This window comes from Staurois parvus, unplaced genomic scaffold (assembly GCF_062004578.1).
Source record: "Staurois parvus isolate SC_StPar_1 unplaced genomic scaffold, SC_StPar_1.0 ptg001406l, whole genome shotgun sequence".
Lineage (NCBI taxonomy): Eukaryota > Metazoa > Chordata > Amphibia > Anura > Ranidae > Staurois > Staurois parvus.
The window spans coordinates 69,722-86,102 of NW_028319202.1; the positions used below are offsets into that span (position 1 = coordinate 69,722).

General features: G+C 49.2%; 1 protein-coding gene across 1 annotated transcript in view; it reads left to right on the forward strand.

Moving 5' to 3' along the window:
• Window positions 1–15,122, forward strand: part of LOC149436182 (general transcription factor IIE subunit 1-like) — a 29,265-nt gene extending 14,143 nt beyond the window's left edge. The window contains exons 2-4 of the mRNA XM_089661917.1: window positions 2,913–3,114; window positions 8,248–8,483; window positions 11,799–15,122. Of these exons, the coding sequence (XP_089518043.1) occupies window positions 2,913–3,114; window positions 8,248–8,483; window positions 11,799–12,220 (860 nt within the window). The 3' untranslated portion in view covers window positions 12,221–15,122. The remainder of the gene's footprint in view (window positions 1–2,912; window positions 3,115–8,247; window positions 8,484–11,798) is intronic.
• The last annotated feature ends 1,259 nt before the right edge of the window (window positions 15,123–16,381 follow it).

Genomic DNA, 16,381 nt, shown 5'->3' on the forward strand with positions numbered 1-16,381 from the left:
TTCCGGGAGACGAGAGCACGGAGGAGATTCCGGGAGACGAGAGCACGGAGGAGATTCCGGGAGACGAGAGCACGGAGGAGATTCCGGGAGACGAGAGCACGGAGGAGATTCCGGGAGACGAGAGCACGGAGGAGATTCCGGGAGACGAGAGCACGGAGGAGATTCCGGGAGACGAGAGCACGGAGGAGATTCCGGGAGACGAGAGCCTGGAGGAGATTCCGGGAGACGAGAGCCTGGAGGAGATTCCGGGAGACGAGAGCCTGGAGGAGATTCCAGGAGACGAGAGCACGGAGGAGATTCCAGGAGACGAGAGCACGGAGGAGATTCCAGGAGACGAGAGCACGGAGGAGATTCCAGGAGACGAGAGCACGGAGGAGAATCCAGGAGACGAGAGCACGGAGGAGATTCCAGGAGACAGGCAGTTCCTCTAGGAGGGCTGGACAGGGGCCGTAGAAGGTCCTTAACCCATCAGCAGGACCGGTATCTGCTCCTTTGTGCAAGGAGGAACAGGATGAGCCCTGCCAGAGCCCTACAAAATGACCTTCAGCAGGCCACTGGTGGGAATGTCTCTGACCAAACAATCAGAAACAGACTTCATGAGGGTGGCCTGAGGGCCCGATGTCCTCTAGTGGGCCCTGTGCTCACTGCCTGGCACCATAGAGCTGGATTGGTATTTGCCATTGAACCCCAGAATTGGCAGGTCCACCACTGGCACCCTGTGCTTTTCACAGATGAGAGCAGGTTCCCCCTGAGCACATGTGACAGACGTGAAAGGGTCTGGAGAAGCCGTGGAGAACGTTCTGCTGCCTGTAACATGGTTCAGCATGACGTTGTGGTGGTGGGTCAGTGATGGTCTGGGGAGGCATATCCATGGAGGGACACAGAGACCTCTACAGGCTAGACAATGGCCCCTGACTGCCATTAGGTATCGGGATGAAATCCTTGGACCCATTGTCAGACCCTACGCTGGTGCAGTGGGTCGTGGGTTCCTCCTGGTGCAGGGGGTCCTGGGTTCCTGCTGGTTCAGGGGGTCCTGGGTTCCTCCTGGTTCAGGGGGTCCTGTGTTCCTCCTGGTGCAGTGGGTCCTGGGTTCCTCCTGGTTCAGGGGGTCCTGTGTTCCTCCTGGTTCAGGGGGTCCTGTGTTCCTCCTGGTGCAGTGGGTCCTGGGTTCCTCCTGGTTCAGGGGGTCCTGTGTTCCTCCTGGTGCAGTGGGTCCTGGGTTCCTCCTGATAGATGACAATGCCTGGCCTCATGTGGAGGGAGTATGCAGGCAGTTCCTGGAGGATGAAGGATTTGATTCCATTGAATGGCCCCCGCACTCAGCTGACCTAAATCCAATAGAACCCCTCTGGGATGTCATGTTTCGGTCCATTCGATGACGCCAGGTTGCACCTCAGACTGTCCAGGAGCTCAGTGATGGTCCAGATCTGGGAGGAAGTCCTCCAGGACACCATCCGTGGTCTCATTAGTACCCTCCCCCGACGTTGTCAGGCATGCATGCAAGCACGTGGGGGCCACACAGACTACTGAGGACCATTCTGAGTTGCTGCAATGACATTTCACCAACATGGACTCGCCTGCTGCATCATTTCTTCACTTTGATTTTCGGGGTGTCTGTGAATTCAGTCCTCTGTAGGTCCATCATTTCCATCCAACGATGGGGCGTCCTTACATACCTCACCCATCCCCCGTCCATGTCAGTATAGAGATCCAGCAGGAGATTCCTCCCCATTGGGATCTGATGGGTTCTCAGAGTCTTCCTCTCATTTTTTTTTTAGCAGTGTGTGTAGATAGATTGATTGACAAGCAGCATGCAGACAGGAGAAGAGAACAGAGAGGTGAGATCTTTATTGAGCTGCATCTCTGTCACCATCCAGTCACAAATGTAAGTGCACAAACCCGGGAACTTGGCGCAGGGATGGTGGGAACCCCTCATAATGGGCACAGCGGGTGTACAGACCCGGGAACTCAGCACAGGGATGGTGGGAACCCCTCATAATGGGCACAGCGGGTGTACAGACCTGGGAACTCAGCACAGGGATGGTGGGAACCCCTCATAATGGGCACAGCGGGTGTACAGACCCGGGAACTCAGCACAGGGGTGGTGGGAACCCCTCATAATGGGCACAGCGGGTGTACAGGTCCGGGAACTCAGCACAGGGATGGTGGGAACCCCTCATAATGGGCACAGCGGGTGTACAGACCCAGGAACTCAGCACAGGGATGGTGGGAACCCCTCATAATGGGCACAGTGGGTGTACAGGTCCGGGAACTCAGCACAGGGATGGTGGGAAAACCTTATAATGGGCACAGCGGGTGTACAGACCCGGGAACTGAGCACAGGGATGGTGGGAACCCCTCATAATGGGCACAGCCGGTGTACAGACCCAGGAACTTAGCACAGGGATGGTGGGAACCCCTTATAATGGGCACAGCGGGTGTACAGACCCAGGAACTTAGCACAGGGATGGTGGGAACCCCTCATAATGGGCACAGCCGGTGTATACACCCAGGAACTCAGCACAGGGATGGTGGGAACCCTTCATAATGGGCACAGCAGGTGTATAGACCTGGGAACTCGGCACAGGGATGGTGGGAACCCCTCATAATGGGCACAGCGGGCGTAGAGACCCGGGAACTCGGCACAGGGATGGTGGGAACCCCTCATAATGGGCACAGCGGGTGTACAGACCTTGGAACTCGGCACAGGGATGGTGGGAACCCCTCATAATGGGCACAGTGGGCGTAGAGACCCGGGAACTCGGCACAGGGATGGTGGGAACCCCTCATAATGGGCACAGCGGGTGTACAGAATATTCTAAACCCCAGCCACACACAATGAAGAGTTGAGATGCCACCTCGTAGAGCAGTCTTGGTTTTGCACCAATCGGGTCTCTCCTTTCCTCCCTCAGGGAAGTTTCTTTGCACGTTCTGTCACACGGAGGTGGAAGAGGACGAGTCCGCCATGCCGAAGAAGGACGCTCGCACTCTAGTCGCCCGGTTCAATGAACAGATAAAGCCTTTATATGACCTTCTGCGACAGACCGAAGATATCAACCTGGCCTATGAAATCCTGGAGCCGGAACCTACGGAGATCCCAGCTCTCAGGCAGAGGTAGGTGCTCCTGCTTGATGCACAGAGGAAGGAATGCCTCTTGGCTGCACATGGTGGTAGAAATTGGCTGCTGGCGCGCTTCATGTGCAGATGAGCTGTTTGGCTAAGTTCACACTAGCATCTAAAGCAGGCATTTCCTCTGCATTTTTGAAGCCTCATGAACAGAATATGGGCTGACAAGAAGCATGCTGATAGGACAGGAGATAATAGACAGAAGAGCTCATCACTGCTGCTTTTTCTTTCACTGTCCAGTCACTGACTGGGGGTGGGTGCAGGATGACCAGGGCTCAGAGGAAGTGCGTTGAGTGACGCGGCCTTGACAAATCTGTTTTTCAACAGCGCTATAGCCGAATGACAACTACAACGCGGGTGTCCAGTTCTGGGAGGGCGTCATATGGCGATCTCCGTGTCCCTGTGTCCAATGACAAAGCAGATCACCTGTAAATGCAGCTGCTGGTTATCGGCTGCCAATAACTGGCAATTGTCAGAGGACAGATCTGCACCTGTGCCCAGCAGTGCCTAGCAGTGTCACCCACCTGTGCCCAGCAGTGCCTAGCAGTGTCACCCACCTTTGCCCAGCAGTGCCTAGCAGTGTCACCCACCTGTGCCCAGCAGTGCCTAGCAGTGTCACCCACCTTTGCCCAGCAGTGCCTAGCAGTGTCACCCACCTGTGCCCAGCAGTGCCTAGCAGTGTCACCCACCTTTGCCCAGCAGTGCCTAGCAGTGTCACCCACCTTTGCCTAGCAGTGTCACCCACCTGTGCCTAGCAGTGTCACCCACCTTTGCCCAGCAGTGCCTAGCAGTGTCACCCACCTGTGCCCACCTTTGCCTAGCAGTGTCACCCACCTTTGCCTAGCAGTGTCACCCACCTTTGCCCAGCAGTGCCTAGCAGTGTCACCCACCTTTGCCCAGCAGTGCCTAGCAGTGTCACCCACCTTTGCCCAGCAGTGCCTAGCAGTGTCACCCACCTGTGCCTAGCAGTGTCACCCACCTTTGCCCAGCAGTGCCTAGCAGTGTCACCCACCTGTGCCCAGCAGTGCCTAGTAGTGTCACCCACCTGTGCCCAGCAGTGCCTAGCAGTGTCACCCACCTGTGCCCAGCAGTGCCTAGCAGTGTCACCCACCTGTGCCCTGCAGTGCCTAGCAGTGTCACCCAGCAGTGCCCATCATTGTTTAGTAGTGTCACCCACCGGTGCCTAGCAGTGCCACCCACCTGTGCCTAGCAGTGTCACCCACCTGTGCCCAGCAGTGCCTAGCAGTGTCACCCACCTGTGCCCTGCAGTGCCTAGCAGTGTCACCCAGCAGTGCCCATCATTGTTTAGTAGTGTCACCCACCGGTGCCTAGCAGTGCCACCCACCTGTGGCCAGCAGTGCCTAGCAGTGCCACCCACCTGTGGCCAGCAGTGCCTAGCAGTGCCACCCACCTGTGGCCAGCAGTGCCTAGCAGTGTCACCCACCTGTGCCCATCATTGCCTAGCAGTGTCACCCACCAGTGCCCAGCAGTGCCTAGCAGTGTCACCCAGCAGTGCCCATCATTGTTTAGTAGTGTCACCCACCGGTGCCCAGCAGTGCCTAGCAGTGTCACCCAGCAGTGCCCATCATTGTTTAGTAGTGTCACCCACCGGTGCCTAGCAGTGCCACCCACCTGTGCCTAGCAGTGTCACCCACCTGTGCCCAGCAGTGCCTAGCAGTGTCACCCACCTGTGCCCTGCAGTGCCTAGCAGTGTCACCCAGCAGTGCCCATCATTGTTTAGTAGTGTCACCCACCGGTGCCTAGCAGTGCCACCCACCTGTGGCCAGCAGTGCCTAGCAGTGCCACCCACCTGTGGCCAGCAGTGCCTAGCAGTGCCACCCACCTGTGGCCAGCAGTGCCTAGCAGTGTCACCCACCTGTGCCCATCATTGCCTAGCAGTGTCACCCACCAGTGCCCAGCAGTGCCTAGCAGTGTCACCCAGCAGTGCCCATCATTGTTTAGTAGTGTCACTCACCGGTGCCCAGCAGTGCCACCCATCAGTGCCACCTCATCAACGCACATCAGTGAAGGAGAAAAATGACCCGTTTGCTAAATTTTATAATGGAAACAAAGAAAAACTTTTTTTTTTTTTTTTTTTAATTTTTTGCTCTTTTTTTTTTTTTTTTTTTTAATTTTTTGCTCTTTTTTTTTTATTTATAGTGCAAAAAATAAACCCCCAGCGGGGAGTAAATACCCAGAAAAAAGCTCTATTTGTGTGAAAAAATGGTAAAAATGTCATATGGGTACAGTGTCGCACGACCGTGCAATTGTCACTCAAAGTGCGACAGCGCTGAAGGCTGAATATTGGCCTGGGCGGGAAGGGGGTAGAAGTGCCCTGTAGGCGGGAAGGGGGTAGAAGTGCCCTGTAGGCAGGAAGGGGGTAGAAGTGCCCTGTAGGCAGGAAGGGGGTAGAAGTGCCCTGTAGGCGGGAAGGGGGTAGAAGTGCCCTGTAGGCGGGAAGGGGGTAGAAGTGTCCTGTAGGCGGGAAGGGGGTAGAAGTGTCCTGTAGGCAGGAAGGGGGTAGAAGTGTCCTGTGGGCAGGAAGGGGGTAGAAGTGTCCTGTAGGCGGGAAGGGGGTAGAAGTGCCCCGTAGGCGGGAAGGGGGTAGAAGTGTCCCGTAGGCGGGAAGGGGGTAGAAGTGTCCCGTAGGCGGGAAGGGGGTAGAAGTGTCCCGTAGGCGGGAAGGGGGTAGAAGTGTCCCGTAGGCGGGAAGGGGGTAGAAGTGTCCCGTAGGCGGGAAGGGGGTAGAAGTGCCCTGTAGGCGGGAAGGGGGTAGAAGTGTCCCGTAGGCGGGAAGGGGGTAGAAGTGTCCCGTAGGCGGGAAGGGGGTAGAAGTGTCCCGTAGGCGGGAAGGGGGTAGAAGTGTCCCGTGGCGGGAAGGGGGTAGAAGTGTCCCGTAGGCGGGAAGGGGGTAGAAGTGTCCCGTAGGCGGGAAGGGGGTAGAAGTGTCCCGTAGGCGGGAAGGGGGTAGAAGTGCCCCGTAGGCGGGAAGGGGGTAGAAGTGCCCCGCAGGCGGGAAGGGGGTAGAAGTGCCCCGCAGGCGGGAAGGGGGTAGAAGTGTCCGGTAGGCGGGAAGGGGGTAGAAGTGCCCGGTAGGCGGGAATGGGGTAGAAGTGCCCGGTAGGCGAGGGGTTTTTCTAGGAGCCAGCTAAAAAAGTTGGGAGCCAGTTTTTTTTAAATCGGGCCCTCGGAACTACATGTTTGGGGCATCGGGCAATAGGAATTCCACAAAAAAGAGGGGGTTTAGGTTCTGCCCCTGCGGGGGTGTTGGCTCCCACATGGGGAGTCCGAATCCAGGCCACCGCTTCCAGACGCTGTGGTGACCTGGCGCCTGGGATTTGTCGAGCCCTGGTTTATGGTATCCTCATTATTTTCGGCTTTGGGCGCACACTTACTGGGGTGTCGCAGGGCGGGGCCCCGAGCGTTCAGTGGCGCACAATATGTTCTCTGCCGTCGGTACAGTAAGTACATTCTGTTCCACCACACGTGTCTCAGTGAATTGCGCCCAGCACCCCCCCACCGCCACCCTCCCCCCCCCCGCCACCCTCCCACTGCCACCCTCGGATCTGTCTTTCCAAAAACTGTCAGCTCCTAAAACTCGGCACTCCGCGCTCCTGTCAGCCATTTGTTGCTCCGGAGCCATTCTTCCCTAATAGAGGGGTTCTATGGAACACAGCGACAGGAGGGGGAGGGGCTGCAATTTGGAGAGTCCTCGGAGACTGCGGCATACCGGGGGTGGCAACGTTACTGTTGTGGGGGAGAAATGTTCAGAGGCAGCTTGAAGTGTGTTATTTCCATGGAAATCTGATAACTGCTTATCTGTGAGCCAGATTCCCTACTTAAAGGGCCCCAGTAATTTGTGGTATCCTTTGGGGGGGGGGGGGGGGGTGACCACTCATTATGGGCACAGCGGGCGTACAGACCCGGGAACTCAGCACAGGGATGGTGAGAACCCCTCATAATGGGCACAGCGGGCGGACAGACTCGGGAACTCAGCACAGGGATGGTGAGAACCCCTCATAATGGGCACAGCGGGTGTACAGACCCGGGAACTCAGCACAGGGATGGTGGGAACCCCTCATAATGGGCACAGCGGGTGTACAGACCCGGGAACTCAGCACAGGGATGGTGGGAAAACCTCATAATGGGCACAGCGGGTGTACAGACCCGGGAACTCAGCACAGGGATGGCGGGAACCCCTCATAATGGGCACAGCGGGTGTACAGACCCGGGAACTCAGCACAGGGATGGTGGGAACCCCCTCATAATGGGCACAGCGGGTGTACAGACCCGGGAACTCAGCACATGGATGGTGGGAACCCCTCATAATGGGCACAGCGGGTGTACAGACCCGGGAACTCAGCACAGGGATGGTGGGAACCCCCTCATAATGGGCACAGTGGGTGTACAGACCCGGGAACTCAGCACAGGGATGGTGGGAACCCCCTCATAATGGGCACAGCGGGTGTACAGACCCGGGAACTCAGCACAGGGATGGTGGGAACCCCTCATAATGGGCACAGCGGGTGTACAGACCCGGGAACTTAGCACAGGGATGGTGGGAACCCCTCATAATGGGCACAGCAGGTGTACTGACCTTTTTGTTTTTTTGTTTTTTGAGGTGGATGGAGGAATCCTCCCCACTGCAGTATTGTAATATTATAGCGGGGACCAGGGGCGGACTGACCATTTGGAAACTCGGGCACTGCCTGAGGGCCCGGGGTCAGTAAGGGGCCCCATGACATGCCCCTGGTACCTTTTTCATAGGCTTTTCTGAGTTTGGGCAAGGACACAGGGGCCCCATGATCCCCTATTGCCCAGGGGCCCCATGAGTTGTCAGTCCGCCCCTGGCGGGGACACTATGCCATCAGAGTACACTGATCAGCGGCCGCAACCCATTGGCTGCAGCTGCTGATCACGAAGACTTTTCCAACCTGCCAGTCAGACAGGGACAGGTGGATGGGGACTCGTCAGGTCGAAGTTCGGCCAGCTCAGCAGGGACTGATCTCTGGCAGAACAAACACCAAGCTGGCTTTCAGGATGACGTGGAAACCATACCTGGTTTTTGTTTTTTTTACCCGCTTGACCATAAAAACCTTGTTTCCCGTTCGTGTTTTCCAGCAAAGAACGTGCAGCCTCTGCGGCAGCCGCGGCCTCCGGCCCCCACAGGGAGACCTGGTCCAAGGGCCCCTCCTACGAGGACCTGTATACTCAGGATGTGGTCATCAGCATGGAGGAGCAGGAGAACCCGCAGAGGTTGGCTGCCGAGAACAAACCGGCCAAAGAGAGGCCCATCTGGCTGAGAGAGAGCACCGTACAGGGCGGAGCCTACGCCGAATCTGGCGATCTCAAAGACGGTAAGAAACTGGATGGGGTTTGGGGTCATTAAAGCTTGAACTACGGCCCTCCCTTCTGTGTTGGAAGGTCCTGACAAATGCAAATTTCCCTCTGTTATGATCTGGTTTAATAGTTTGGCCATCGATGTTTACTAAATTGTCTGTTCCACAGTAGCTCAACCCCAATCGCAGAAAGATCCACCACCATGCTTCACAGTAGGGATGGTATGCTTCTCTACAAAGGCCTTTTCCTAGGAGTTCTTTGCTGTATTATAAGCGGACTATAAGTTCAGTTTTGTGCGGATGTCCCGACGCTGACTTAACCAGTTGTGGACTCTGGATGTGTTATACATGGCAAGAAAACTTCATGGAAGCACACGGAACATATGTAATATGTCCAGCCCCTCTGCCCTACTGCTCATACATGTCAGCAATTGCCAGCTGTCAAAAAGGTCTGACAGGTTTTATAAACATCAATCAGATGGGAGATACAAAGTAACATTGTTTATAAACATCAATCAGATGAGGGACACAAAGTAACATTGTTTATAAACATTGATCAGATGAGAGATAGATACAAAGTAACATTGTTTATAAACATTGATCAGACGGGGGATGGAGAGATACAAAGTAACATTGTTTATACACATCGATCAGGCGGGAGATAGAAATACAAAGTAACATTGTTTATAAACATCGATCAGACGGGAGATCGAGATACAAAGTAACATTGTTTATAAACATCGATCAGACTGGAGATAGAGAGATACAAAGTAACATTGTTTATAAACATCGATCAGACTGGAGATAGAGAGATACAAAGTAACATTGTTTATAAACATCGATCAGATGGGAGATGGAGAGATACAAAGTAACATTGTTTATAAACATCGATCAGACGGGAGATAGCAATACAAAGTAACATTGTTTATAAACATCGATCAGACGGGAGATAGAGAGATATAAAGTAACATTGTTTATAAACATGGATCAGACGGGAGATGGAGAGATACAAAGTAACATTGTTTATAAACATCGATCAGTCGGGAGATAGAGATACAAAGTAACATTGTTTATAAACATCGATCAGACGGGAGATAGCGATACAAAGTAACATTGTTTATAAACATCGATCAGACGGGAGATAGAGAGATACAAAGTAACATTGTTTATAAACATCGATCAGACGGGAGATAGAGATACAAAGTAACATTGTTTATAAACATCGATCAGACGGGAGATAGAAATACAAAGTAACATTGTTTATAAACATCGATCAGACGGGAGATAGAGAGATACAGAGTAACATTGTTTATAAACATCGATCAGACGGGGGATGGAGAGATACAAAGTAACATTGTTTATAAACATCGATCAGACTGGAGATAGAGAGATACAAAGTAACATTGTTTATAAACATCGATCAGATGGGCGATGGAGAGATACAAAGTAACATTGTTTATAAACATCGATCAGACGGGAGATGGAGAGATACAAAGTAACATTGTTTATAAACATCGATCAGACGGGAGATGGAGAGATACAAAGTAACATTGTTTATAAACATCGATCAGACGGGAGATAGAGAGATACAATGTAACATTATTTAAAAACATTGATCAGACGAAAGATGCAAAGTAACATCGTTTATAAACATCGATCAGACGGGAGATAGAGATACAAAGTAACATTGTTTATAAACATGGATCAGACGGGGGATGGAGAGATACAAAGTAACATTGTTTATAAACATCGATCAGACGGAAGATAGACAGATACAAAGTAACATTGTTTATAAACATCGATCAGACGGGAGATAGAGAGATACAAAGTAACATTGTTTATAAACATCGATCAGACGGGAGATAGAGAGATACAAAGTAACATTGTTGGTAAACATCGATCAGACGGGGGATGGAGAGATACAAAGTAACATTGTTTATAAACATTGATCAGACGGGGGATGGAGAGATACAAAGTAACATTGTTCATACACATCGATCAGACGGAAGATAGACAGATACAAAGTAACATTGTTTATAAACATCGATCAGACGGGAGATAGACAGATACAAAGTAACATTGTTGGTAAACATCGATCAGACGGGAGATAGAAATACAAAGTAACATTGTTTATAAACATCGATCAGACGGGAGATAGAAATACAAAGTAACATTGTTTATAAACATCGATCAGACGGGAGATGGAGAGATACAAAGTAACATTGTTTATAAACATTGATCAGACGGGGGATGGAGAGATACAAAGTAACATTGTTCATACACATCGATCAGACGGAAGATAGACAGATACAAAGTAACATTGTTTATACACATCGATCAGACGGAAGATAGACAGATACAAAGTAACATTGTTGGTAAACATCGATCAGACGGGAGATAGAGATACAAAGTAACATTGTTTATAAACATCGATCAGACGGGAGATAGAAATACAAAGTAACATTGTTTATAAACATTGATCAGACGGGGGATGGAGAGATACAAAGTAACATTGTTCATACACATCGATCAGACGGAAGATAGACAGATACAAAGTAACATTGTTGGTAAACATCGATCAGACGGGAGATGGAGAGATACAAAGTAACATTGTTTATAAACATCGATCAGACGGGAGATAGAGAGATACAAAGTAACATTGTTTATAAACATCGATCAGACGGGGGATGGAGAGATACAAAGTAACATTGTTTATAAACATCGATCAGACGGGAGATAGAGAGATACAAAGTAACATTGTTTATAAACATCGATCAGACGGGAGACGGAGAGATACAAAGTAACATTGTTTATAAACATCGATCAGACGGGGGATGGAGAGATACAAAGTAACATTGTTTATAAACATCGATCAGACGGGAGATAGAGATACAAAGTAACATTGTTTATAAACATCGATCAGACGGGGGATGGAGAGATACAAAGTAACATTGTTTATAAACATCGATCAGACGGGAGATTTATATATATAAGTATTCTTCTATAACCCCTTATTTACCGTTAGTTTGTCATAATTTTCCATTAAAAAAGCCCAGAATTGATCAAAAGCCTTTTTTTGCGATGCTTTGTACCAGAATTATTATTTTAGTGTCATTCAGAATGGGGCAGATGATACAACTACATTTATACTTTTAATTTTTATTTTAACATCTAACATGAAAGTAGAAAGAGAAAATAAAAAGTATCTTTCTATAGAGTGCATAAAAGATAAAAATGGTTTTTTCGTGGCGATATCCCCATGGAAGGCCTTGTATGTCCTAAAGAAATGTATTCCGATGAGAGATTTCCATAAACACATTTACCTCCTTCCAGGGCTGGACCCAGAAGGTTTCCACGACCACGAGGAGGGCCGCCCAATGGCTGACGACAATGAAGAGGTCATGCAGGCGCTGCTGAAACACGAAAAGAAGACGGCCGCAGGCGCGGTAGGAGCGTCCGCAGCCCCGGCATCCAGCGTGGGCGCCGGCAGCGACTCCGACAGCGACACCAGCGAGTCCGACCAAGACAGCCCGGCACCCCGTCTCCCCATGGCTTCCCATCACTTCGAGGAGGAGGACGATGACGACGACGAGTTCGAAGAAGTGCAAACAGACCCCAGGGTCACTGTCGGGGGGCGGAGCTACCTGTACAGCGAGGTGAGCCAGCGCCCCGAATTGGTGGCGCAGATGACCCCTCAGGAGAAAGACGCGTACATCGAGATGGGGCAGAGAATGTTCAAGGACATGTATGAGTGAGTCTCCGACTGCGAGGCGTCATCACGCCTCCCGAGTACCGAATCTTTCACCAACCTTCGCTGACATATGCTTTTAATTCGCTTTTTATATGTTTTTAGCATTTGATAGTAGACATTTCTTAAATTGTTTTTTTTTTCTTCTGTAAAAAAATTTTTTTTTATTTTTTTTTTGTACACCAGCGGTCATGCACCCACGGAACTTGGGTTGGCGGTCCTCACAGAGGAAAATGTCTGCCTGGATTGAACTGTGTAAGGTCCCTAAAAGGAAAAAACCGCTGTTGAGATTTTTTAGTTTTTTGGGTTTTTTTAGTTTTTTTTTTTAGTTTTTTTTGTACAACAGCGGTCATGCACCCACGGAACTTGGGTTGGCGGTCCTCGCAGAGAGCATAATTTCTGCTGCTGAACTGGATTGAGCTGTGTAAGGTTCCTTAAAAGGAAAAAAACGCTGTTGAGATATTTTAGTTTTTGGGTTTTTTTTGGTTTTTTTTTTTATAATTTTTTGCAGATGCAAACCGGGCTGCTTAACGGCAGTGTACCTTCATACACATACAAGATGGCTGCCGGTAAAGTTTGAGCGGAGAGCGGTTATTGCGGTTTTTTGTCTTCGAGGTACCGCTTTGCACAGCGGCATTCCAGGCAAACCAACAAGATGGCCGCCAACATCAGAGCACATTTATCGGCTTGCGTCCTTTTCCCCGAGCTGCATCTTTCATATCCAATACATGGAGCTGACTTTGGATTGAAGCAGAACTCCCAGATTTGAGAGGCTGAATGTTAGGGGGTTACGTTGGTTTTAGGAGGTTAGGGGTTCATGTTAGATTTTAGAGGCTTTGGTGTTAAACGATGGGCTAGTTTTAGGGCTCATTCACACCGGGTGCAGAGAAATGCAACACACTGCAATGCATAAAGTTTAGAAAAAAAGGGAAAAAAAACAGGTGTACCTCGGTTTACTAATTTAATGCATATTACTATAGCTCAGAGAATCAGCTGTCACTTTCCCCCCAGCTAAAAGAAACAAAGTTTCCTTTTAGTTTGCTTCCCCGAGTTAAAAGAAACTATGTTTCCTTTTACTTTATTTCCTTGACGTAAAAGAAACAATATTTCCTTTTAGTTTGTTTCCCGAGTTAAAAGAAGCAATGTTTCCTTTAGCTCCAGGGAAAGTGACAGCTGATTTTGTTTCCCCAGTTAAAAGAAACAATGTTTCCTTTTGGTTTGTTTCCCCGAGTTAAAAGAAACAATGTTTCCTTTAGCTCCAGGGAAAGTGACAGCTAATTTTGTTTCTCCGAGATAAAAGAAACAATGTTTCCTTTAGCTCCAGGGGAAGTGACAGCTAATTTTGTTTCCCCCAGTTAAAAGAAACAATGTTTCCTTTTGGTTTATTTCCCCTACCTAAAAGAAACAATGTTTCCTTTTAGTTTTTTTCCCCAACCTAAAAGAAACAATGTTTCCTTTAGCTCCAGGGGAAGTGACAGCTAATTTTGTTTCCCCCAGTTAAAAGAAACAATGTTTCCTTTTGGTTTATTTCCCCTACCTAAAAGAAACAGTGTTTCCTTTTAAGTTTGTTTCCCGAGTTAAAAGAAACAATGTTTCCTTTAGCTCTGGGGGAAGTGACAGCTAATTTTGTTTCCCTGAGTTATAAGAAACAATGTTTCCTTTTGGTTTATTTCCCCGACTTAAAAGAAATAGTGTTTCCTTTTAGTTTGTTTCCTGAGTTAAAAGAAACAATGTTTCCTTTAGCTCCAGGGAAAGTGACAGCTAATTTTGTTTCCTGAGTTAAAAGAAACAGTGTTTCCTTTTAGTTTATTTCCTCAACTTAACAGAAACAATGTTTTCTTTTAGTTTGTTTCCTGAGATAAAAGAAACAATGTTTCTTTTAGCTCCAGGGAAAGTGACAGCTAATTCTGTGAGCTATAGGGAAGAAAAAAAAAAAAAGCCGGCAATTGCATTTAAAAGTCGGCACCGACATACACTTAATATTGTGAAAACATTTGTAAAAAAATGTGTAAACCGAGGCGATATTTTCAATGGCTTTTCATTCGTAAACTGAGAATTGCGTTAACCGAGGCGTTGGTACACCTGTATAGGCAAAACAATTCTTTTCTATTTTGGATAGAGTAAGGGAGGGTTATAACCTCTGTCAGATTTTTGTTTGCCATACGTGTCCTATTGGGGAGATTTACCTTCACTTCCTGTCGCATAGAAAAAACAGGAAGTGAGAGGAAATCAATCCAATTAAGGGAATCCCTTGGCCCCTCCCACCCCCCCACCCCCCCTTCCGGTCACCAGAACTAGTGTCCCCATGGGAAGATTTCCCCTGTATTACTGTTCTGAATATGACCCAAAATGTGGGATTTTCCTTTCCCTTTTTAAATGATAATGGTAAACAGGAGGGGGGGGGGGTGAATTCCCCTGATGGGGGGAACAAATGGCACTAAAAACCTGACAGGGGGTCTAATCCCTCTTCACCTCTTCACCAGATCCAAAATGAAAAAGAAAAGTTGTGCCTTTTAGTAATACTTTAAAGCGGAGCTCCACCCAGAAGGGAAAGTTCCACTTCAAGCCTTTGTCCCCCCACTCCCCATTAAGGATTGGCACCTTTGGGGAACTGGTGGGAGGGGGAGCGGGTATCGTAATTTGACAGGTACCCACCCTGGAAAAAGTTGTGCCCCCCCTTCTCCGTAGTCTTCTGGGACACGTGACAGGTCCCAGAAGACGACGGGGCCTTTCACAAAGAGCAGCGCTTCTCGCACATGCTCAGATGGCACCTGTGAAGCCGCAAGCTGTCACAGCCAGGTGCCCACACTGAAGATGCTGGTGCCGGGGAGAGAAGACAGCCGGTGAAACCAGCCGTGGTGAGGACACCGCAGGACCGAGGGACAGGTAAGTGGCTGGATTTTAAAAGTCAGCAGCTACAGTTTTTGTAGCTGCTGACTTTTTTTTTTTTCTTTCCGGTGGAACTCCGCTTTAAACACTGTAATACGGTGCAACAACACATGGCGCCGCCCCTACACAACGCACAGCAGAGGGAGCGCTGTATACGAACACTCCCCCCCTCCCCCAGTGTGAACGGGCCTATAGGGTTTGGTTTTAGGGATAAATTGGGGGGACGGAAGTATCGAGGGTTAGGCTCATTTTAGGGGTACAGGTTTGGTTTTAGTGTTTGATTTTAGGGGGTTACATGTTAGGGGTTGGGTTAGTTTTAGGAGGTTAGGTTTTGTATTGAGGCAAGATCTTACAGGGTTAGGGGGTTGGGTTCATTTTAGGAGGTTAGGTCTTGTATTAAGACCAGATCTTACGGGGTTAGGGGTTGGAATAGTTTTAGGAGGTTAGGTTTTGTATTGAGGCAAGATCTTACAGGGTTAGGGGTTGGAATAGTTTTAGGAGGTTAGGTTTTGTATTAAGACCAGATCTTACAGGGTTAGGGGTTGGGTTCATTTTAGGAGGTTAGGTCTTGTATTAAGACCAGATCTTACAGGGTTAGGGGTTGGAATAGTTTTAGGAGGTTAGGTTTTGTATTAAGACCAGATCTTACAGGGTTAGGGGTTGGGTTCATTTTAGGAGGTTAGGTCTTGTATTAAGACCAGATCTTACGGGGTTAGGGGTTGGAATAGTTTTAGGAGGTTAGGTTTTGTATTAAGGCCAGATCTTACAGGGTTAGGGGTTGGGTTAGTTTTAGGAGGTTAGGTTTTGTATTGAGGCAAGCTCTTACAGGGTTAGGGGTTGGGTTCATTTTAGGAGGTTAGGTCTTGTATTAAGACCAGATCTTACGGGGTTAGGGGTTGGAATAGTTTTAGGAGGTTAGGTTTGTATTAAGGCAAGATCTAACTAACCCAACCCTTAACCCCGTAAGATCTTGCCTCAATACAAAACCTAACCTCCTAAAACTAACCCAACCCCTAACCCCGTAATGTGGTTAGGTTTTGTATTGAGGCAAGATCCTACGGGGTTAAGGGTTGGGTTAGTTTTAGGAGGTTAGGTTTTGTATTAAGGCAAGATCTAACTAACCCAACCCCTAACCCTGTAAGATCTGGTCTTAATACAAAACCTAACCTCCTAAAACTAACCCAACCCCTAACCCTGTAAGGTGGTTAGGTTTTGTATTGAGGCAAGATCCTACGGGGTTAGGGGTTGGGTTAGCTTTAGGAGGTTAGGTTTTGTATTG